The sequence below is a fragment of the Orbicella faveolata genome, unplaced genomic scaffold (genome assembly GCF_042242905.1).
Source record: "Orbicella faveolata isolate gen_17 unplaced genomic scaffold, um_ofav_v1 contig_1, whole genome shotgun sequence".
In the NCBI taxonomy this organism is placed as follows: domain Eukaryota; kingdom Metazoa; phylum Cnidaria; class Anthozoa; order Scleractinia; family Merulinidae; genus Orbicella; species Orbicella faveolata.
In genome coordinates, this window is record NW_028301536.1 from 24,874,409 (window position 1) to 24,896,810 (window position 22,402).

Below are 22,402 nucleotides of genomic sequence, written 5' to 3' on the forward strand. Positions count from 1 at the left end.
GATAACAAAAACCGATTTTGACAAGTAAGTATAATGATATGGCTTCCCGGAACGATCCTGTTATTATCGAAACCCTTTGTTCGACTTCATTAATAGGTTTGGCTGAAGTAAAAAAAAAAAAAAATACACAACGACATGGAACTTTTGCCAAACATTTATGTTTTCCTCATTTGGATATGAGTTAGTCTTTCGCCGCCCTTTTGAGGCCGGTTTATCTCCAGGTGAATTGTGGATATTCCAATCATTCAATTTTCCTTTAAGACCCTAAGGTGTTATTTCTTAGCTTCATTTTCCAGAGGTTCCATCACCTAGCGACAAAACAGAGAAGTTGAAATAAAAAGATTGTTTACTTTTCTCGATCGCCGTCAGTTAAAATAGGATTAAAATGCACAGAGGTTCACCGGAGGCCGCAAAAATGTGCAAAAATTGCGAAAATGTGATTTATGCCTTTTAAATAGTACAGTGTATCTGAATTTGCAGGTTATTCCTATGAATGGGGAAAGGAAACCTTTATTTATATTTATACAACGATTGAAGGCAAAAATAAAATACGAGTCTTAAGTTCAAACATCGGCTAGTCAGGTACAGCTGAAGTAACGTAGCAAAATAAAAAAGCAAACAGTTACAAACAGATGTCTTGCAAAAGAATAAGAAAGGAAATTGTAATTTTAGAGTGACAGTTGCTTGTCAGGTGAATCAAACGTATCATGGCGAGACTTTCAATTTTTCTAAATGTTTTATTTCATTTTATTTTGTAAGAAACAGTTTGTTAGTTTGTAACTGATATAACATTAAACGCATTTGTTCGTTCACATGAAATTTGCTTTAGGGAAATTTCAATTATTAGTATTTACTGGGAACCAAAATGGTTCCCGGTACCAGTTTCCGAGAACAAATGATATCAAGAGAAGTGTCCTTTCAAAGGATCTGGTTGTTGCCTTCCGTGACCGTGACCCAGGGGGAACTCCCATATAAAAAGGACGGGGGGTGCTCGTCGTATCTTTCAGGGGTTAAGAGGCCCTGCACCTAAGAAACGACCGATGATTTCCGGCTAAAAAATAAAATCGGCCTATTTTTATCTCCCAGGTAGAGGTTACCGAATACTATTTAAAAATGAATTTCTTTTGTTTCAGTTCCGCTTTAAACCAAAAATATCGAGCCGCAAAGTTTTTCCGTCTGAAAGCAGCAAAATCAGGCCGAAAATAAGCCCCCGCAAAAAACTGTTTAGAAATTACTATCGCAACGCAAAATAATGAGAAAACTACACAGTGTTGAAGAAAAAGGCCTTTTAATGCAATATCATTCGATAAACATCAAAAAACTGCCGAAGCGATTAACAAATAAAGTTTCAAATATTGCATACTAAATTAGATGGAGCGTTGGAGCTGATTTTAAAATAATTATTTCTCAAAAGTTCAACGTTTTTGAAAGCAATCACAGTGATGAATGAGACATTGGAGGGATACAAATCACGTTTCTGGAAAAACATTTTTCGGCCAAAGTATATTGACCTTGTACAAAGCGTTCAAAGTTACCGTTTTTACCGTTATCCTGCTACTTCGGCGAAACACTTCTCTTTTGCCAATACGGCCATGGATAGCATGTTAAACGCCACTTTAAACCTTGCTAGGCATTCAAAGACCGTCCTAAGTAGAAGGAAGTAGAATTAAAAGAGAAAGGAAGATGAAAAATACACAGAAAAAGAAAATAACTCGAAATTACCATCTGCTAACGAAAGTTGAATCTGGAAAATGTCGTCGCGTGACAGCGGCCATTGACGTCATTTGTATCAATAGCGGTGGAATCCAAACGAATGCACAAATAGGAAAACAATTTTTTCCGGCCAGAAAACGTTTAGTGGAACAATGTTATGTTATTTTTCACAAATGATGATCACTCAAAAAGAAAAACTTCCCCAACCGCCACACCGTTTTGGCCGCAGCGTGATCTGAGTTATGGGTCACGACTTGATCTCTAGCCGCTGACCGCCCGAAGGACATTGCAGACTCGTTTTCCCACGCTCTTGCGACCTTTACGTGACAAATGACGTCATTGGCCGCTGTCACGCGACGACATTTTCCAGATTCAACTTTCGTTAGCAGATGGTAATTTCGAGTTATTTTCTTTTTCTGCGTATTTTTCATCTTCCTTTCTCTTTCAATTCTACATCCTTCTACTCAGGATAGTCTCTGAATGCCTAGCAAGGTTTACAGTGGCGTTTACCACGCTATCCACGGCCGTATTGGCAAAAGAGAAGCGTTTCGCCGAAGTAGCAGGATAACGGTAAACACGGTAACTTTGAACGCTTTGTACAAGGTCAATATACTTTGGCCGAAAAATGTTTTTCCAGAAACGTGATTTGTATCCCTCCAATGTCTCATTCATCACTGTGATTGCTTTCAAAAGCGTTGAACTTTTGAGAAATAATTATTTTAAAATCAGCTCCAACGCTCCATCTAATTTAGTATGCAATATTTGAAACTTTATTTGTTAATCGCTTCGGCAGTTTTTTGATGTTTATCGAATGATATTGCATTAAAAGGCCTTTTTCTTCAACACTGTGTAGTTTTCTCATTATTTTGCGTTGCGATAGTAATTTCTAAACAGTTTTTTGCGGGGGCTTATTTTCGGCCTGATTTTGCTGCTTTCAGGCGGAAAAACTTTGCGGCTCGATATTTTTGGTTTAAAGCGAAACTGAAACAAAAGAAATTCATTTTTAAATAGTATTCGGTAACCTCTACTTGGGAGATAAAAATAGGCCGATTTTATTTTTTAGCCGGAAATCATCGGTCGTTTCTTAGGTGCAGGGCCTCTTAAAAAAGCGGTTTTTGTACCTCTTAGGGTGTTCAGCCTCAAAAGCTCCTCAGCGGAAGCTTTCGCGGTACCTTTTAGGGTATTGAGCCGAAAAAAATATGGCAGGAGATAATGTTTTGCTTTAGAATTGGTATCTCTTAGGGTTAAAAAAAATTTCAAGCCACGCCCACAAAACAGGATCTTGGTACCTCTAGGGTTTTTTTTTCCAGAATTTCCGACGAGCACCCTCGTCCTTTTATGTAAGAGTTTCCCCCGGGGAACGTGATCATAGTTAGTGGAGGGAAAGGGTTAGGAAGGCCGATAAACACAAAAGAAGCAAACAAACAGGCTAAGATTTATGTTGAAAGGGCCTTGACACTAACTCATCTTTTGTTTTATGCTCACTGACTTTATACTAACTCACTCACTCACTCACTCACTCACTCGCTTTATATGAATTACATACAGTCGAACCTCCCGTAAGCGACTATTCAAAATGTCAAGCCTAGTGGTCGCTTACGCGAGCTTAGAACATCTTGAGTCAAAATTTTGCCTTATTAACATATGTTAACTGCAGAGACCTACCCGATGTTTTAAACGTTTTATTCTGGTGAAAAGTCAATTTCGAGAAAAGATCCGGTACTTCCCGTTGAGAACTTTTCGTCTTTTGTACGACCCAGGAATGAGATAATATTACAACACCTTATTTTTCAATTTCCGCTCTATTATCTGTCAAGTGGTCGCTTACGGGAGTTTGAAAACAAAAGAAAATTTCAAACTGTTAGCTCTAAAAGTGGTCGCGGTAACTTACGAGACGTTGTCGCTTACAAGAGGTTCCAAATATATTGATTTCCATTTTGAGTGGGAAACTTTTGGTATTTTGAAAAAGTGGTCGCTGAGGAGAGGTGGTCACTTACGAATGGTGGTCGCAACCGGAGGATCGACTGTTATCGCAGTGCTTGTATTGGTTAGTTTTATAAGCACACATAACCAACTTTTGTATTTTGCTAGGTTTAGGGCAGGGCCAGCCCCCAAAATAGCAAACAAAAGCATACAACAAAGAACTTTGCCAGGTTTCCTAACCATTTCACTCTATTAACTATGGCGTGATGTAATGTTCATATCTTCTCATGGCTATCTAGCTCGTTATTACTGAATATCATAAAACATTGTTTAGCTTTTTCTTGCCTACTGAGTTCTAGACTCAAAAGCTCTAGGAATCCCTTATTCCTCTTTCCAACTACATTTATAAACTTTTTATTTCGCTGGTGGTCACTTAGGAGGGAACCTGAAGGCATCGATGAATAGCCTACACGAGAGGGATGCTTATTGGTATTGGGTCCTGGTCGTCTCCATTGGAGTTACAACAGTCTGCGGAAACACGGTCGTTATATATCTAATCTTGACAAGGAGAACTCTTCACGTCAGCGCTAACTGGTTTATTGTCTCACTATCATTAGCAGATTTACTTGTCGGGCTCGTGGTAATACCTACATACATTTTTCATACGTTCTGGGTACAGTTAAACCTTCTTGCACTTTTGACATTCTACAATCTTATTTTGTATGTGTCAGTTGGCAATTTATGTGTTATGACTGGAGATAGATATCTTGCCATCACGAGACCATTGAAATACGGCTCTTTGATGACTCGTTCAAAGGTCCTGGTTATGATATTGACCGCTTGGACAATACCTACAGGTATTTCACTTTTACCTTTGTTGTGGCAAACGTCAGGTACCAACAAAGAAAGAGACATAGTACACAGAGTATACGGTGGATTGACGGTGATCTGCTTCGAAATAATACCGTGCTTTCTGATGCTTTTAGTGTACTCTCACTTATACTTTATAACTCGAGCTCATTCTCGAAGAATCGCTGCACTGGAAAGTGTTAAAGAACGCTACAGCGGCCGTAACTTTACAAAGACAAGAAGACAAAGAAACAGGGAGAGATCCAGTCTCAAAGTGTTCGCATCAGTTGCACTCTTGTTTGTCTTCTGTTGGCTACTTTCAGCTTATCGTGGATTCTGTGATGTGTTCAGCCTGTGCTCTGTGACCAGAGAATTTGTCCAAGTTTCCAGAATCCTAATTTTCCTAAATTCTGCCGTTAATGTCGTAGTGTATTCACTGCTGAAGAGAGATATAAGGGCGGAGTTTAAACGTTTCCTGAGATGCCGGACACGTCAAGAATCACTTGACTTTAATTTAGCCGTTCGAGTGCGGGAGACATAAGCGGCGAATCGTTCGATTGATATTGAAACAGAAACACCAAAAGGCGGTCTTCCAGAGCTTGGACACAATACGAATTAGAGGTGGACCATTTGACTTTGAGGGAGGGGGTGAGGGATATTGAGAAAAAATATTTTGCAAGCATACTTGCACCAAAAACATTTATGCACACGACCACTGCTGAAATTCACGCACGTTTCGTGATCCGAAGAAAAGTATGTCATAAATAGTAATAAGAAGAAGAAGAAGAAGAAGAAGAAGAAGAAGAAGAAGATGAACAAGAAGAACAAGAAGAACAAGAAGAACAAGAAGTGTAATATATTCGTAACCGGAAGTTGTGTTAAGCTGTTGTATTACCCAAGATGCTTAGAGAATAAAGTTGTTGTGTTGAGCAAGCCTAGTCAACTTGTGTTGTTATGTCACCGAGCCATACTTTTGCTAGTATGTTTCATTTTGGCGACAAGGATGGGATCCTCTACATGCACGAAGACGCATGAGAAATCCAGTGAAGTTTTGATTTTCTCTGTGTGAGGAAAAAGGTTTGTTTTCGACCGAGGCAACTTGATCAAAGTTTGAGCACGTGCTATCAAAATGGCGGGAATTGGATTGTTTGGTCGTGTCGGCGAGTTCAGCCCTGAGCGAGAGACTTTTCGTTCCTATGTGGAAAGAATGGAAATGTTCTTCATGGCAAATAATATCATAGAAGAAACAGGCGAGGGTAAAGAGGAAGCCAATCTCGCAGTTGCAAATAGAAAACGTGCTATCTTTCTGACTGAGATTGGACCCGAAGCATATTCTACCCTGAGCAATCTGCTGGCACCAGTGAAACCAAAAGACACTCCTTTTGCGGACATTGTCAAAGCATTGGAGAAACATTACAATCCAGCGCCATTGGAGATAGCAGAGAGTTTTCATTTTGGAACTCGCTATCAAAAACAAGACGAATCCATCAGTGACTTTATTGTGGCCTTGAAGAAGTTATCGATTCATTGTAACTATGGAGAGTTTCTCAACCGAGCTCTGAGAGACCGTTTTGTGTGCGGATTGAACAATCCCAAAATACAGAATAAACTTTTGAACACCGAGGATCTTTCTTTTGAGAAAGCGTGCCAGATTGCAAAGTCAATGGAAATGGCAGAGAAGAACACCCAAGAATTCCGTCCTGTCAGTGCAAGTGATGACAGCCAAGGCATAGTAAATAAACTGTAAACTGTAAACACTAAGGAACCCTCATGTTACCGGTGTGGTGGTAAGCATGCTGCACCTAAGTGTAAATTTAAGTCAGCAAAATGCTACAAATGTAGCAAAGTAGGTCACCTTGCATCAGTTTGTCGCAGTAAAGATGTTGAGTCTGGCATGAAAACAAAACAACCAGGAGCTAAAGGTACTGTTCATAGTGTCTTAGAATCAAACACAGAAGGTTGTGATGATAATGATGAGTTAGGTATTTATTCCATGTATGCAGTTGGTACAGATAATCCTACCAACAAAAGTTATACTGTAGAAATGACCATAAATGGTTCACCATGTGCAATGGAAGTAGACACTGCAGCTGATTACTCAATAATGAGTAAGAGCACACATTCTCAGAAATTCAGTAATTTTCCACTTTGTCCGTCAAAAGTTGAATTGAAAACCTATACGGGTGAAACCCTTACAGTGTGTGGTGAAATGCTGTGTGATGTAGTGTACAAGGGCCATGAATATACATTGCCAATTATTGTAGCTGATTATGAGAAGAAACCTACTTTGCTGGGAAGAAATTGGTTAAACCAGATAAGGCTTGAGTGGGGTGAAATATTTAGTTTAACAAGATCCGAGTTGGAAAGTGCCAAAAGTCAACTTGATGGATTACTAGTTAAACACAGTGAGTTGTTCAAAGATAGCTATGAGGGCATGAAAGGGTTGGAAGCACACATCACCATGAAAGATGGTGCAAAGCCCATATTTATTAAGCCACGTAGAGTTCCATATGCACTAAAAGATGAAGTCGAAAAGGAGTTGGATAAGTTAGAGAAAAATGGGGTAATCGTTAAAACTGACAGATCAGACTGGGCAAGCCCAATAGTAGTTGTGCCAAAGGCTGACAAATCGGTTAGAATTTGTGGGGACTACAAAGTAACCATCAACTCAGCTGTTGAAGATGAGCAGTATCCCCTTCCCACCCAACAGGACTTGTATGCTGCCCTCTCGGGATCAAAATTTTTCAGCAAACTTGATTTGTCGCATGCGTATGCTCAGCTAAGTGTTGATAAAGCAAGTCGTGAGTACCTGACAATTAGCACACACAAGGGACTCTATTCCTACACCAAGTTACCATATGGGGTTAAATCAGCACCTAAAATATTCCAAGCTAAAATGGATATGATTTTGCAAGGAGTAGAAAAATGTGTGTGTAAGCAGGATGACATTCTTATTGGTGGTGTCAGTTGGCAGGAGAATATCAAAATCGTGGCTGAGGTATTGGAGAGGTTGCATAAATATAACCTGCATTTGAAGATGGCAAAGTGTGAATTTCTGAAGAGGGAAGTTGTCTATTTGGGTTTGAAGATAGATGCTGAAGGTTTGCATCCAGTTGAGGAAAAAGTGGCTGCCGTAAAAAGGGCACCAGTACCACAAAACGTCAGTGAGTTGAGATCTTTTTTGGGCATGGTCCAGTACTATCACTCATTTCTTCCAGGTTTAGCAACCACACTAGCACCATTACATGAGCTCCTCAAAAAGGGTGTCCAGTGGACATGGACAACAGAGTGTCAGCAAGCATACGACGCTTGTAAACAAGGTCTCACCAGTGATGCACTGTTGGTGCATTATGATGGGGACCGTGAACTGAGACTTGCTTGTGATGCGTCCAGCTATGGAATTGGAGCAGTTATTAGCCATGTGATGGATGATGGCCAGGAGAGGCCAATAGCCTATGCCTCTCGGACACTGAGTTCAAGTGAAAAGAACTATGCACAAATTGAGCGTGAAGCATTATCAATTGTTTTTGGTGTAAAAAAATTTCACCAGTTTTTGTATGGGCGTAAATTTACCCTGATCACTGATCACAAACCATTGTTGGCAATTTTCAATCCAAAATCCGCTATCCCCACACTAGCAGCAGCTCGAATGCAGAGGTGGGCTCTAGTACTTTCGGCGTATGACTATGAGATTGAATACAAAAGATCTGAAGACCATGCCAACTGTGATGCTCTCTCAAGGCTACCACATGAGGACTCCACAGTGGGAAGTGAGGGTGTGGTCTACAGTGTGAGGGTAATTGATGATGATTTTCCAATCACTGCAGAAGATATCGGAAAGGCAACCCTTGTAGATCCTGTACTTGGTAAGGTACATCAATTTGTGATGTCAGGTTGGCCAGAAGGGTGTCCTGATGAGACCCTCAAACCCTATCATAATAGAAGAAATGAGCTGTCCTGTGAACAGGACTGTGTCCTTTGGGGCTCTAGGGTGATTATTCCACCAATCTTTAGAGCCAAAATGCTGGGGCAGTTGCATTGGGAACACCCTGGTATATGTGGTATGAAAGCAATTGCTCGTACATGCATGTGGTGGCCAAAAATGGATCAGGAAATCGAGGAAGCAGTGAGAGTATGTACAGTATGCCAAAATGTTAGAAATGCCCCACCCAGTGCACCCCTGATCCCATAGAAGTGGCCAACTAGACCATTTCAATGGATCCATATTGATTTCTGTCAGAAGGGTAATGATTACTTCCTTGTAGTAATCGATAGCCACTCAAAGTGGATTGAAGTGAAACATATGAGCTCTACAACTACTGAACGGACTATTGATGAGCTCCGTTTAATTTTTGCTACTCATGGTTTACCTGAAGAGGTGGTGTCTGACAACGGACCACAGTTTACGTCCATTGAATTTACCGAATTCATGCGCAAAAACGGCATCAAGCACACGTTGGTTCCACCCTATCACCCTCAATCTAATGGGGCAGCGGAGATGTCTGTGAGAGTTGTTAAGGATGCTTTAGTTAAACAGGTGCTTGAGGGTAAAAAGGGCATCTCTATGAAGCACAGACTTGCTAATTTTCTATTTCGGTATCGCACAACCCCTCACAGTACAACCGGTGTGACTCCCGCTGAGTTGATGGTGAAGCGTTGCCTAAGAACAAGATTAAGTCTGATTAAGCCTAATCTGGCACAAGTTGTAGAGAATAAGCAAGAGAAACAGAAAATGTATAAGGATTTGAAATGTAAGAGGGAAAGATCCTTTGTAAGAAATGACAGGGTGCGGGTACGAAACTTGAGGGCCAATTCTAAGACTGATAAGTGGATTCCAGGCACTATAATTAAAGTTTGTGGGCCCAGAACCTATGTAGTTAGGACAGGACACAAAACCAGATATGTGCACACTGATCACATGATAAGAGCACATGATAATGTACCAGATGATGTCAGTGAGCCAGATGTCGTGGTGCCTGAATCAAGTGGTCAGAAAATAAATGATGATAATGTGAATCCTCTCGATAGTACTTCTGAACCACATGTAGATCTGCCTGAAAACGAGGATACTGTTGTATCTCCTTTAGTTGTAAGTAGTCCACCTACAGTTTTGCGAAGATCTCAAAGGATTAGAAAACCAGTTGTTAAACTTAACCTGTAACTGTAGGTTATCACTATGTCTTGAGTATAAGTGCATCCTGAAAATCTGGGGAAAAGCAGTGTAATATATTCGTAACCGGAAGTTGTGTTAAGCTGTTGTATTACCCAAGATGCTTAGAGAATAAAGTTGTTGTGTTGAGCAAGCCTAGTCAACTTGTGTTGTTATGTCACCGAGCCATACTTTTGCTAGTATGTTTCAAGAAGCACAACAAGAACAAGAAGAACAAGAAGAACAAGGACAAGAAAACGAAAAAGAAGAAGAAGAAAAATTGAGGAAAATAAAAATATCATGAGATCCTAAAATACTAATTCACAAGTTCATGCCATCATCGACTTTCTAAAATTAGTGGACACACACCCGGTTAGCGTTTAATAATAATAATAATAATAATAATAATAATAATAATAATAATAACCTGCTGACGCTACGAACAGGAACCCTACACCTGTTACTACAGTGACTATACCTTACATTAAGGGCACTTCTGAGACCATCTCACGGATCCTACAGCCCTACAACATTCGTGTAGCCCACAAACCTACAACTACGTTACGACACTTACTGACCAAAGTGAAAGACAGAGACGAACCTAACGACAGACAGGGAGCAGTTTACAAGACCAAATGCTCCGACTGCCAGGCTTCCTACATTGGTGAGACTGGCAGAAACCTTAACACGAGACTGACTGAACACAAACGAGCCACGAGAAATGGTGATGCCAACAATCACATTGCTGTACATCATCAACTGACAAACCACAACATTGACTGGGACTCTGCTCAGTGCTTAACCTACAGTACGAACTATTTTCAACGACTGACTCTGGAAAGCTGGTAGACTAACCTAGAACAAACGCCTCTTAACAGATGTCAACAACTACCGGCGCCTTACAAACGACTTATCCACGACAGAAACGAAACCGACAAACGGACTTCTAACAGACCGACTTAACAATACACGGACCAAAACCGACCTACCTGACTAACAATAGACGGATCGAAACCCACCAATGACTGATGACAAACTTTACACGAGTCTTTCAGCCAATACCATCATGGCTATACTGACCAATCACGTTCAACGGACCAGACTTATAACATCATCGACTGACAAACACTATTCACTTGACTCTGAAGATGACTTCCGCTCAGGTTGTCGAAACGTCTAAAAAGTCACCAACAACAGTTCTTTTCAGAACTACACTCACCCGGACGATCACACTATACGAACTACTGATACTCCTGGGTTCAAACCATTTACTGTGAAATGAAGTATTTGTTGGTTTAAAAATGGAAAACTAATGTACACAGAATTGATCATGATTTTTCAGCTTATCCTTTCTTCAAGACACAGTCTGAACTTTTTGTTAAGTGAATCAGTCGTAATAAGGCTGAGAGCGGGTCGTTCTTCTGTATAGAGGATTTTGCATTTGTCGCTTTGGTCACCCGGAAAACCCCGGAAAAAAAGTATGACAGAACCTTCATGACAGAAAATTAATTATATACATATACTTTTTTTCCGCTTTAATTTTCTGTATCTCTTAAGAGAGTGACAGTAAATTGTCAAAATTTGAGCCACCCACAAAGCTCTTGAAAGAATCTGATACCTTGCACAGGAGGGGGCCGCTTTTCTTTGCAACTTCTGACGATGATTTCTACACCTTTCCACACGTTTCCACAGGAGTCTGCCTTAGAATCCATTCCATATCATGCAATACAATCAAGAGTTTTATAAGGCATATTCAATGACAAACCAATATTTTATCATCTCCTGTCGACGTTTGTTGATGACAGTCGCTTTATTTACACTCTTTATTTCACATCTAGGTTAATATAATTTATGCGAATAGATGTGATTATTTTGGCTTGCCTGGTCATTTGGTCAGAATGTATGTAAAACATTATGCCTTAGAATATGGAAGAATATTGATTTATTTTAAAACTAACCAACGTTTTCCAAAATAATGAAGGATATTTCGGAGCATACAGGAACGTGAGAAAAAGACCAATACAATAATGGAGCATGTTTGTTTTAAGGGAGACACGGTACCGGTGACCATATGTACAGTGAATAATATAGTAGGGTTCAAATTAAATTTCTAGCTAGGATAAAGAGAATTCTCGCGATGCCGTACTAAGTTCCCTAGCCTTGCCAAATCGACAAAGGCGCATCAGTTCCATCCGAATATCACTTTTCATGAATGCATACACAGCAAAGTTGACAGCAGAATTACAGTGTACTAGCAGCAAAGAGAGGGAAGCGACAAGTGGATTTACAGGGCAAAGCTTAAAATTTGTGCAAAACGAAATATAGATACCAAGGCTGTAACAGACTACAAACAATAAAACCATACATCCAAGAACCTTTGCAGAGGAATTTCTCCGTGCTCGTCTCGCTGAGACAGACGGTGCGTGATTGTAAATGACCTGATTCACCTGTGCAGCTGACTGTCTGCTAATTTTTCGAGAAATACACAGAATGCGGGCATAAACAGTCAGTAACACCACACATGAGAAAACACCGAAAAAAATATCAATGATGACAATATAATATTTCTCGATCACTCCTCTAAGGTGGCTGTCATACAGCCAAAGTAGGCGAACAAATGTAGCAAGAAATGAGATGGCCCAGGACATGGCTATTATTAAAATGACTCGTGTAGTTGTCATGAGTGATGGATATCGCAGAGAATGTACAATGGCGACATATCTGTCTATTGCCATCGCCCACAGGTTCAAAGTCGAAGCGAAGAGAAGAAAATTGTAAAACGTAATCTGAATCCGCCAATCACACAGAAACCGAAACGCGCAAGCGAGTCCACTCGGTGTTGCGAACAAACCGATGCAAAAGTCCGCGACTGCCAAGGATAACACGAACCAGTTATTGGTGGCACGCAGGCGCCGTTTGAAAACGATGAAGTAGATGACGAGGCCATTTCCCGCGATTGTTAAAACGGCGATGATTCCTCTGATGGTCCAGTACCAAATGTCTATTGGTTCAAGTGAAACAGCCGAAGAACTGCGTGTAGTACCTGTAATGTTTGGCATATCGGTGACTTTTCCTATCGATTCAGAAATAATTCCCGTTGCTATTTCTCTGGCCTGCGTAGCAGGCGTTCGGGGTTGGACAGGTCTATCTCCGACCTATTTTTCTCACTTTGTTAGCTCGGTCCAGTTCTTACAACACTTTCGTCCCTATCTGCTGATTCGAACTGAACAAACACAGAAACAATGCCATACAGACAGTTTCTTTAATTTAAATGTACAATAAATATTTGTTTGTGAATGACATTTCTCAGCCATAACAGACATTAGTCGCCACTGGAATAATATCCAAAAGGGGAACACGTTAGCTAAAGCAAATTTTACAACTGCGCAACAATAACATCGATTTTTACTTGGTTTCCAAAAATGTCTCAAAAGGGTGTAAAATATTTCAATGGCCATTTTTTTGGAATTATAAGAATTTTTCCTCAACAAAAACGGTGTTGAGAACGAAGATAAATTTTAGAAACTTCTAAACAAATATGAAATCTCGTAATGCCCTTTTGATTGACACTGAGTCCCTATTTCACTTATTTCTGTTTTCATTACAACTCTACCCACTCATTCACGTCTGACACAATTTTTTTTTGTCGTCTCGGTCACCAGTTTTTTTTTTTTTTGGCATGCGTTCCTAGCCCATTCACTCCGCGAACTAACATCAAAGCCATTTTAAATTACAAAGCTACCTACACTTATGACTTTTCTCCATCTGAAATAGCCAGGTTTATCGATTGTCATGTAATTATCGTCGAATCTTTACTGAGAGAAATCACAGGCTTTTTATGTCTACAAAAGAAAATTAAATCACAGAAATTTGATAATGCCAATATGTATGTAGTATAGCTGTATCAATAACTTGAAATATAGTTTTCATGCTAATTCAATAAATAGTGATGGCCTAGCTGAATCAATACGTATTGTCTTTCACTGACGCCACTTCAACTCGAGAAAGGTACGGACGAAATATTGCCATCGCGTGGGCAAAACATGACGCGGGGAGCTTAACGGAGAAAGGAAAACAACATTAGCCAGCACTTTAATCAGTTTGAATGACAGTGATAGGCCTGAAAAAGTACTGACAAAAAGTTAGATGAAAACAGCCACCAAAAACTTCGATCGCTCGTTGCATGAATGTGTCAGCTTCCCATTGGATGTTGTAAAAACCTTTTTTGTTTACATGACATTTACTCAACCTACCACTTAACCCATCATAATGATACTATCAAGGTCATTTCATAGGGATGAATCACCTCCACAGCACTGCACTCGTGGTAAAAATCATGGCACAATTCTTAGCTGTCCTCCCAATTCTGAGTATTTCCAGAGAACGTGAAACAAGTAGGGCGATTTTTTACATTTCTACCAGAGAATGAGTGAACAGGATTTTTTCATATACAACTAGAGCTGCTAGTTTTTGAGCCAGGACAGACGCAGGGAATACTTCTCAAATTGCGAGATTTTGCAGGTAAACGATAAATGAATTCTTGTGTTTCAGGGGCGTAAATTTACGATTTTGATGTCCGATAACTAGCTCGTTACGTCAATCAGGTTTAGAAGGTTATAAAGTTATCTTTTAAGGGTTGCACGCAAAGAAATAGGAATCTTATCACTTCTCTCGCAGATGAAAGCAGACATAAACAATTTAAGGTCTAATGTAGCTCAAGTCACTCCCATATTGCTCTCTTTCAGTTGAAAAAACCTGAAAACAATATGGGAGTAGCGCGACCATCCCACCCCTTGCAATGGGAGTCTCCCCCCCCCCCGACCATGCTTCGGTTTTGTGCGAGATCCTGTTCTTTTTCATATAAATGATGAACTTATAAAAAACTGATGAAACTGATGAAACTTATACTTTATGTTATATATAAAGGGGATGGATCAGGCCAAAACGATCGAGTTTTTCAATGTTCCCTTTAGGTATTTATCTTATATTACCACACTGAAGAGAAACGGGAAACACGCCGTCGAGTCAAATGTAACTTGGCTTATAACAAACCTCAAACTCTCACTGAAGAAAATGTCCTTGTTTTCACTGCTGTTAAATATTCACAGATATTAAGGGTTTTCGGGAATTCACAAACTTGTCACACGAAATCAATGAAAACAAGGATGCAGTCGAATGAGCTAAGATTCTGTCATTTGGAATGTGATGATCATTTTTGTTCTGTTTTTCCAGTTTTAAGAAAATATGTGTGTCAAATATTTTAGTGCCTTTTTGGGATGTCCTAAATTCTCTCCCTCGTATTGATCACTTAATACGTTTTTAGAACTTCGTAGTAAACATCGCGTCACGTCACGAAATAACCTGTCTGAAGTCGCCCTCAATAAACACGCCGGCGAGAAGTATGGCAAACAGTCAGTCTCTTAATTTTGATTTAAATTATACCAAAGTTCATTAACTTTCGATTTGATTTCACACGACGAATTCGATTTATATTTTCCAGTTCCAAACGCTAACCATGAAAAGGCCAATATCAAATACCCTCTTAACCGAGTAACATGACCTTGGCAAAGAAAACGTGTCGAATTAACTATACGTTGTTTTCAACGAGGAAGCCACACAATATAGTTACTAACAACAACTACAACAAAGCTGTACGTGATTTTTCCCCATTCTGTGGCCTCTAGCATTTCTCAGTGATTTTTGCCCCTAATGCGACGTCAAATTTCTCCCTCTTATTTCTGATCAGTTATGTAGCTCAATTCAGTACACATCAATTCAAACGTTACAAAAAAAAGTGTTTTATTGAGCTTTATTGATTAACAATACTAAGGTGAAAAGCTTTGGCACAATAATTACTTAAACAACCACAGTCATCCCTACATCAGCCTCTTATGCGAGGTTTATTCCAGTTCAGGCCAAAGATAATTCCCGAGAAACAGTCAGATGGGTAGGATTGCTAGAACGCCACAGACGCGTCAGTTCTCGGTGAATATCTCTTTTCATGAACGCATACACCACAAAATTAACGGCAGAATTAAGGTACACCATTAACATGGATATTGTAACGAGAAGGCGATTTACACAACAAATTCTAAAATTCAGGCGAAATGAAATATAGATACTAAGACTGTAACATAGTAGGAACAACAAAACCACCGACCCAAGGACTCTCGCGGATGAATTTCGTCGTGCCTTTGAGACAGTTGTTTCGTGATTGTAAATCACTTGGCCCAGTTGTGCAGCTGACTGTCTGGCAATTTTACGAGAAATGTACAAAATTCGGGCATAAATAATTAGTAACACCACACACGAGAAAACACCGAAAAAAATATCAATGACTACGCGATAGTACCTATCGATTGATACACTTGGAAGCCGGATGTCATACGACCACAGCAGGCGCACAAATGCAGCAAGAAATGAAATGAACCAAGACAGGCTTACCATTGTTACGACTCGTGTGGTTGTCATGAGTGATGTATACCGTAAAGAGTGTACAATCCCAATGTATCGATCAATTGCCATCGCCCACAGGTTCAACGTGGAGGCGAAAAGCAGAAAGTTGTAAAATGTAATCTGCATCCTCCAGTCGCACCGAAAATGAAACGTGCACAGGAAACCACTCAGTGTTGTGAACAAACCGATGCTAAAGTCTGCTACTGCCAAGGATAACACGAACCAGTTATTGGTGGCACGCAGGCGTCGTTTGAAAATGATGAAGTACATGACAAGTCCATTTCCTACGATGGATAAAATGGCGATGATTGCTTTGACGATCCAATACCAAACGTCTTGTGGTTCAAGTGAAGCTGGCGTAAAATTGTGCGAATAGTTACCACTTGAAGCATTTGCCATGTTTAACACTTCATCATCGGCTATCCAATTTTCCATTGATTGTTTTTGTACTTTTTTTCATATGATACGCCTTAAATTTTTATTTTTTTCATATGATACGCCTTCAAGTTTGAGATCACCAAGCACTCGCTCCCATTTATACAGTGCCCAACATGTACATCTGGCTTCTATTTTTCTTCTTAAATACCGTAAAAACTTATCCGCTGAGCTCACCTCCTTTCTGTGTCGTCTAACGGGTTTTTTTTGACGGTCGTTAACTTCAGCTAAAAGCTACAAAGACGTCAAAACCTTCTGTGACTTGTGAAGTAGTGGCTGCGTATTGATAACATGGCATTGATAGTATGGCAAGAATCGATAAACGAATTAAATCTTTCCGGAAAACAGCCTAAATAATGTACAATTGACTATTCGCATGACGTCTGAGCGAAAGAGCTCGGTCGGTCTTGTGTGACGTCATTGATTTAATATTTGGTAGATTTCAAGAAGTCACGTCTTTCCTTTCGCTCGAAAGTTGTACTATTTTAAGTATATATACCATGGGAATAGAACTGAGATGTCTACATACAGGCATCGGATTATAAAGCTGAATGAAGCCGGATTAAGAACGAGAAATCTTATCATGACTTTGCCAACTCCCCACTGATAAGCTTAAATTTTTTTTTTTTCATATGGTGATTAGATCAAGTTCAGGTCAAGGGAATTAAATTTTTTGGAGTGAAATTAAATGACTGGACAAAACGAAAATAAACAGGCACAAAAATGAAATTTCTCAATCGCTCCTCCTTTGTAGGCGATGCATTTCCGCTTCCGTCATTTTAACCAAACTTCCTCATAAGCGTTTAACTCTTAAATTCCATACAAACAGAAAAGAACAAAAATACAGTCATAACAATTATTAAATTAAAAGTGCAATATTAAGTATTAATGATCACGTCAGTAAGTAGCTGATTTCCATCTGTGTTCATGAAAGCAAATTAGGGTCTCAGCAGTTGACATAATGACACTAAAAGAGAAAAGAAAAATGCTGCATATTGTATTGTTTCTCTTTGATTAACAAATAAAGAAGCCTCGACTGTGCTCTGTTCTGTTGTAAAGCACGCAGAAAGCGGTAGAGCACTAAAAGAAGTGTAGGGGAAAACACGAGACGAAGTCGAGTGTTTTTCCCCACTTCTTGAGTGCTCTACTGCTTCCTAAGGGACTGTTCATTTTTTATGAGGGAGGGGGGGCTGGTGGGATTTGGGAAGCACCATCTAAAAATCGCATGACCCCCCCTCAGTTTACCAATTTTTTTCACATGGCCCCCCCCTTATAGCGGTCATTTTTTGGGATGACCCCCCCCCAAAAAAAAATTGAATAAACAATATCTAGATTTCAACTTTTTTAATATTTCTCTATTATCACCCTACTTCAAGTTATTGTGCTCACTATGAAGACTATTTACAATCCCTATACTACAGAGAGCTGTTGTTCAAAAAACAAATCAAAAGAAAGAGAAGTCAATTTCGGATCTCCTAGTTATGGCTCGCCCTGAGCGTGTGGCATTTGGCCTCTCATTGGCATCTTCCTCATCTGAATTGACGAATGCAAGAATGACGTCACTTGAGTCATCTTCTCCCCCAGAGTCAATGGCATCACTGTCATACTCATCATTGTCACTTTCGTCCCTTTCACCACTGTCAGCACTTGCCCTGTTGTCATTTTGTGTCAATGTCCTGGCATTTCTCAGTGTTGGTTGGCCAGCTCTGAGAGGACTCTTCTGCTGCAAGCATGAATGTCTTACAATTGCCTTTACTTTCTCACTCTTGCTGCTTTTCAAATGCTGCCTCAGCCCGTGGTGGTTCAAGTACTTGTTTAGTTCTGGAACACGTAGCTTTTTAAGCTTGGTTAGATCTTCGCACCACTCAGTCCAAGGATAATCCTCATATGATTTATCTTTTGTGTCCCTACTTAACTTTGCCTTTTCTTCTGCTCTCTTTTTCCTTTTAAATTCCAGCACTTCAAGATGCTGAAGATAATCCATCACAAACTTTGATTTGACAATAAACGTAACTGCAAATAGAGCAACGCTCTCTGGGTCAGATAAAACCAGCCTGCCACTTCCATGCTCTTTCTTCGCTTGGACCCTTGGCTGCCAGTCATCTGGATCACGCCCTTCTTTTGGGGTCTTCTGGTAGGAGAGGTAGTGGTATTCGGGTAGGCAGGAATGGTCAGGAACTGGTGTAGGGTATCTTTCTATGGGTGCTCCAGTCCATTCACAACAAAAAGAACAAATTTCTCCTACCTTTTCTTGGCAGGACAACTTTAGAAACTCCCTGTAGTTCTCCCCCTCCTCATAGTGCTCATTCATAAACTTCTCAATCTTACGGAAGTAACAGTGGCCTGGAACAGAGTCTTTCCTTGCTCCTGCATTGTGATACTATGCCAAGTACGAAGTGTTGTGAAAAAACTGGAAATCTGTTGATGTGTTGTGTGAAACACATTGTTACATTTAATTTACAGATGTCTTTATTTGGAAGGTTTTTATCTCTACTCTAGTGATAGGCATGTATAAATGTTGCCCTGTGCAGGTAAAACAAAAAGCTATGAGAATACAACATCAAATGGTTACACGAACCATGATTATTCAATAATATCAGTTCAATATAATAAATTTTAAAAAAATCGTCTTTCCTTTTCTGGTAAGTCACTAGTTCCTCCTCTGCTGATGATACAACCATACCTTAGGGTCTCCGGAAAACAAGCCTTGGCTATATTGTTAATCCAATCGAGATAAGAGCGCGTTACTACATGAGCATCATGAAAGAGGCTCATTCCAAAATGCGCAGTAATGGCGAAAGCGACGAGTCGTGTAAGAAAAGGTTTACAGCTGAACGATCCAGGCAGTTTAACATCTTACAAGCAAAAGAAGCAATCTTTCTAAGTGCGGTGATGGAAGAAAACTGAACTTCTCCATCAAAGAGCACAGAGCAATGGTGGAAAAGTTGAATGTCATATTGAAAGATGTAAAGGAACACGATTCCACACTCTTTCAGTCCAATGGGCTTGCTTTAAAGCAGGACGAACAATTTGCCCACAGTTTTAATGTAAAACAGATCAAATGTTTAGAAGCTAAGTTGACGAAGGTCACACAGGACATGGATGCACTAGAAAATAAGAAGAGCAATTATAACAACATATTCAAGGGCATACTCAAACAGCACATCAACAAAAGGAGAAGGAAAAAAGAAAACCGCAGAAAGTCAAATGAAAGAAAGAGGAAGCGGACTGAAAACAACGTCCAACGAGTTTATGGAATCTGTGTTGGAAACCCGCTAGGAAATGATCTTCCACAATGCCTTGTGTACCCTCCTAGAACGGCCGTCCCGGAAGAGTGTATTCAAGTTGAAGATGTTGCCACGTCGTTATTTAGAAGAGATGGGCCATACATCGCACAGCTCTTGGAAGGGAATTATTTCACCCATGCTGCAAGAAGCAGAATCACAACCAACCTTGAGCAGGAAGTCAGAGATTATGTTTACACCTTCATGTACCCTGACGAGTACACTCTTACAGAAAGCATTGCTGCTTCTTGCAGCATTGGTGAAAGAGACTCCCATAGCAGCACAAGCGGCGACGAAGAACTCGACGACAGCGAAGATGAAGATGAGTGCCAGTGACAGTTGCATTCGAAAATAACAGTGTTAAATACTTCTTTTCAGTAACTACAAATGCTTTTTGACGCCAAACGTTTTTAAAGCAGGAAAGTTTGTAATAAATTTGCATCCTGCCTTCTATGTTTATTCTATAGCAATTTTTTTGATATTCAGACATCATGCCATTTTAAAGTTTTACTAAAATATTTCACGTAACCCCCCCTTTTTCCCTTATTTTTTTGGGATGGCCCCCCCTCGAAAGCCATTTTTTTTCGCATGGTCCCCCCCCAAATCCCACCAGCCCCCCCCCCCCCCCACCTTATAAAAAATGAACGGTCCCTAAGTGCTTTACAACAGGACAGAGCACAGTCGAGGCTTCTTTATTTGTTTTATGATAAAGAATCCAATAATTTCCCCACGCATTCGGCTGAATTTTCAAACCAAACTTTATTTTTCAAACGAGTGAAAGTGGCCTCAGCCGTGCTCTGTTCTCTGATAAAGCACGATAAAATAAGCCAATCACAATCCTTGTTAGAATTGTTTAAGTAATTTGACTGGCTAACGAAGCGACAGCTGTCAATCACAAACTGGACGTCAGCCAAACTCTCGGTTTTGACTAGTTTCGAGCGGCTTTCGAGAGAAGAACGATGCCTTGAAATTAAGTTCGCTTTTTAGTTAATTTTCAAATAAGAATCTAAAGGCAGGTAGAGGTTTGTAGTCCAGAGGAATCCGGCCGTATTGTGGCTTATGAAAACGTGCACTTTTTCAATGGAAATTACGAAACCAGGAGCTCAAAGTTTGCGAATGAAAATGCGAAATGCTGAGTTGAATTTGAAGGGAGCTACAGTTATTTACGGCTTGTAGCCGCTTGGAGCAAAATTGCCCGAACTAGCGTTAAGTTAGACAGACTTAAACTACTCCCATTGGTTCTACTCCGACCACAAAGGAGAATATCTACCACTCGTCGGTTCACTTCGCTGAGATGACCAGAGAACGAGCGTTACTACACTGCATATAATTGTAGTTTTGAGCAATTGAGCATTTTTACAACTGAAATAAAGCTTCTCATCAGAGATAGCTCAATTGTTGTTTTCTGTCGTTGTTTTACTTCTTAAGTATAATTTCTGCCTTCGTAAATATAATGTCTTTTATCGAAACACTGGTTAGGTTGAGAATTTGTTTATTTCGCCACGTGTTTTGCAGGTCGGAATCTAGCAAAACTTGTTATTTTAATACAGTTTTCACACTACTGTTGCTAACAATGGTCTCCGTGAGCCATATTTACTGTAGACATAGAGCTCGTTTCCACTGCGTTTGTCTGAATCACAAGGGATGTTTAATTTAGGTCAAATTTGTCAAAATTATGAAGCAAAAATTTGAAAGCCAGCTTACTGTCATCAACCCGTGCTCTGTTCTCTGAGGGCTGGTTCACACTAGCGACGGAATCGGAAGCGCAACGAGCGTTACGATCCAGTGTAAATTAAAAAGCGGAATCGGAAGCGGAGTCGGAAGCGGAGTCGGAAGCTCGACGGAATCGGAGTCAGAAGGATCAGAAGAGTTTCTTTTTCTTCCGATTCCGCATCCGCTTCCGTCGCTTCCGATCCAGTGAGAACAAGGTGAACGGAATCGGAAGTGGAAACGGAATTATCAGCCAATCAAAAAACTCATTACCAGTCCCTTTCAAACTGAGAGCAAGGAAAAAAAAATGGCGGCTCTAGAGGAAAAACTGGCAGAGGCTGTGAGACAGTTCCCCTTTCTTTATGACAAGTCCTACAGGAACTTCAAAGACAACAGCAAAAAAAGGCTAGCATGGGAGGATGTCACTAAACAAGTAGGACTTCAGACCGGTATGTATTGCAGTAGTGAATACATTTTCATTTGTTTGATGTTTTCGTTAGTCAGGATCATGCTGTTGTATGGCTGCAGTTTTCTCGGGTTTTTCCGTTTAGGTATTAGTTACCGTAGTATTGTGTCTGCTGATAGGTTCGTCATATGAGAATAAAGCAATAGCAAAAGCAGCAATCTCTCATCTCCCGGGTCCGCCATCTTGAATGTTTACAAATGAAAGCGAGGCTTACGCTGAAAGCGAGGTTTACGATTCCGCTTCCGTCGTGCCGATTCACACTAGAACAGAACTTTCTTCCGATTCCGACTCCGCTTACGACTCCGCTTCCGTCGCTTCCGTCGCTAGTGTGAACCAGTCCTGATAAAGCACGCTGTTTCAGCCAATCAGAGCGCGCGTTATGTGAAAACTTTATTATAATGGGTCGTAAAATCCCTC

The 22,402-nt window shown here is 40.2% G+C and overlaps 3 protein-coding genes and 1 long non-coding RNA gene across 4 annotated transcripts; 1 reads left to right on the forward strand and 3 right to left on the reverse strand.

Annotated features, from left to right (window-relative positions):
* Positions 1-1,269: 1,269 nt before the first annotated feature.
* LOC149118503 (uncharacterized) lies at positions 1,270-2,196 on the reverse strand. Its single transcript, XR_016209526.1, has 2 exons — positions 1,723-2,196; positions 1,270-1,646 (listed from the first exon to the last, which is right to left on the reverse strand). It is a non-coding gene; the product is annotated as an uncharacterized LOC149118503 (long non-coding RNA).
* Positions 2,197-4,049: 1,853 nt separating this feature from the next.
* LOC110066483 (putative G protein-coupled receptor No18) lies at positions 4,050-5,418 on the forward strand. The gene has a single exon (XM_020773715.2). The coding sequence runs from the start codon at positions 4,094-4,096 to the stop codon at positions 5,024-5,026; it is 933 nt and encodes a 310-aa protein (XP_020629374.2). The 5' UTR covers positions 4,050-4,093; the 3' UTR covers positions 5,027-5,418.
* Positions 5,419-8,035: 2,617 nt separating this feature from the next.
* LOC110066474 (histamine H2 receptor-like) lies at positions 8,036-13,472 on the reverse strand. Its single transcript, XM_020773701.2, has one exon. The coding sequence runs from the start codon at positions 12,691-12,693 to the stop codon at positions 11,749-11,751; it is 945 nt and encodes a 314-aa protein (XP_020629360.1). The 5' UTR covers positions 12,694-13,472; the 3' UTR covers positions 8,036-11,748.
* A 2,142-nt stretch (positions 13,473-15,614) lies between these two features.
* On the reverse strand, positions 15,615-17,035 carry LOC110066473 (adenosine receptor A2b-like). Its single transcript, XM_089297027.1, has 2 exons — positions 16,079-17,035; positions 15,615-15,884 (listed from the first exon to the last, which is right to left on the reverse strand). The coding sequence occupies exons 1-2, from the start codon at positions 16,523-16,525 to the stop codon at positions 15,756-15,758; spliced, it is 576 nt and encodes a 191-aa protein (XP_089153153.1). The 5' UTR covers positions 16,526-17,035; the 3' UTR covers positions 15,615-15,755.
* Positions 17,036-22,402: the final 5,367 nt, after the last annotated feature.

What these genes read in the sequence shown, in the direction of transcription:
- LOC110066483 (XM_020773715.2), top strand. Translation starts at nt 4,094, where the DNA reads ATGAATAGCCTACACGAGAGGGATGCTTATTGGTATTGGGTCCTGGTC.
- LOC110066474 (XM_020773701.2), bottom strand. Translation starts at nt 12,693, where the DNA reads ATGCCAAACATTACAGGTACTACACGCAGTTCTTCGGCTGTTTCACTT.
- LOC110066473 (XM_089297027.1), bottom strand. Translation starts at nt 16,525, where the DNA reads ATGGAAAATTGGATAGCCGATGATGAAGTGTTAAACATGGCAAATGCT. An exon ending in CCACACGAGTCGTAACAATG is followed by an intron (nt 15,885 to 16,078) that starts GTAAGCCTGTCT and finishes TAAAATTGCCAG; the next exon opens with ACAGTCAGCTGCACAACTGG.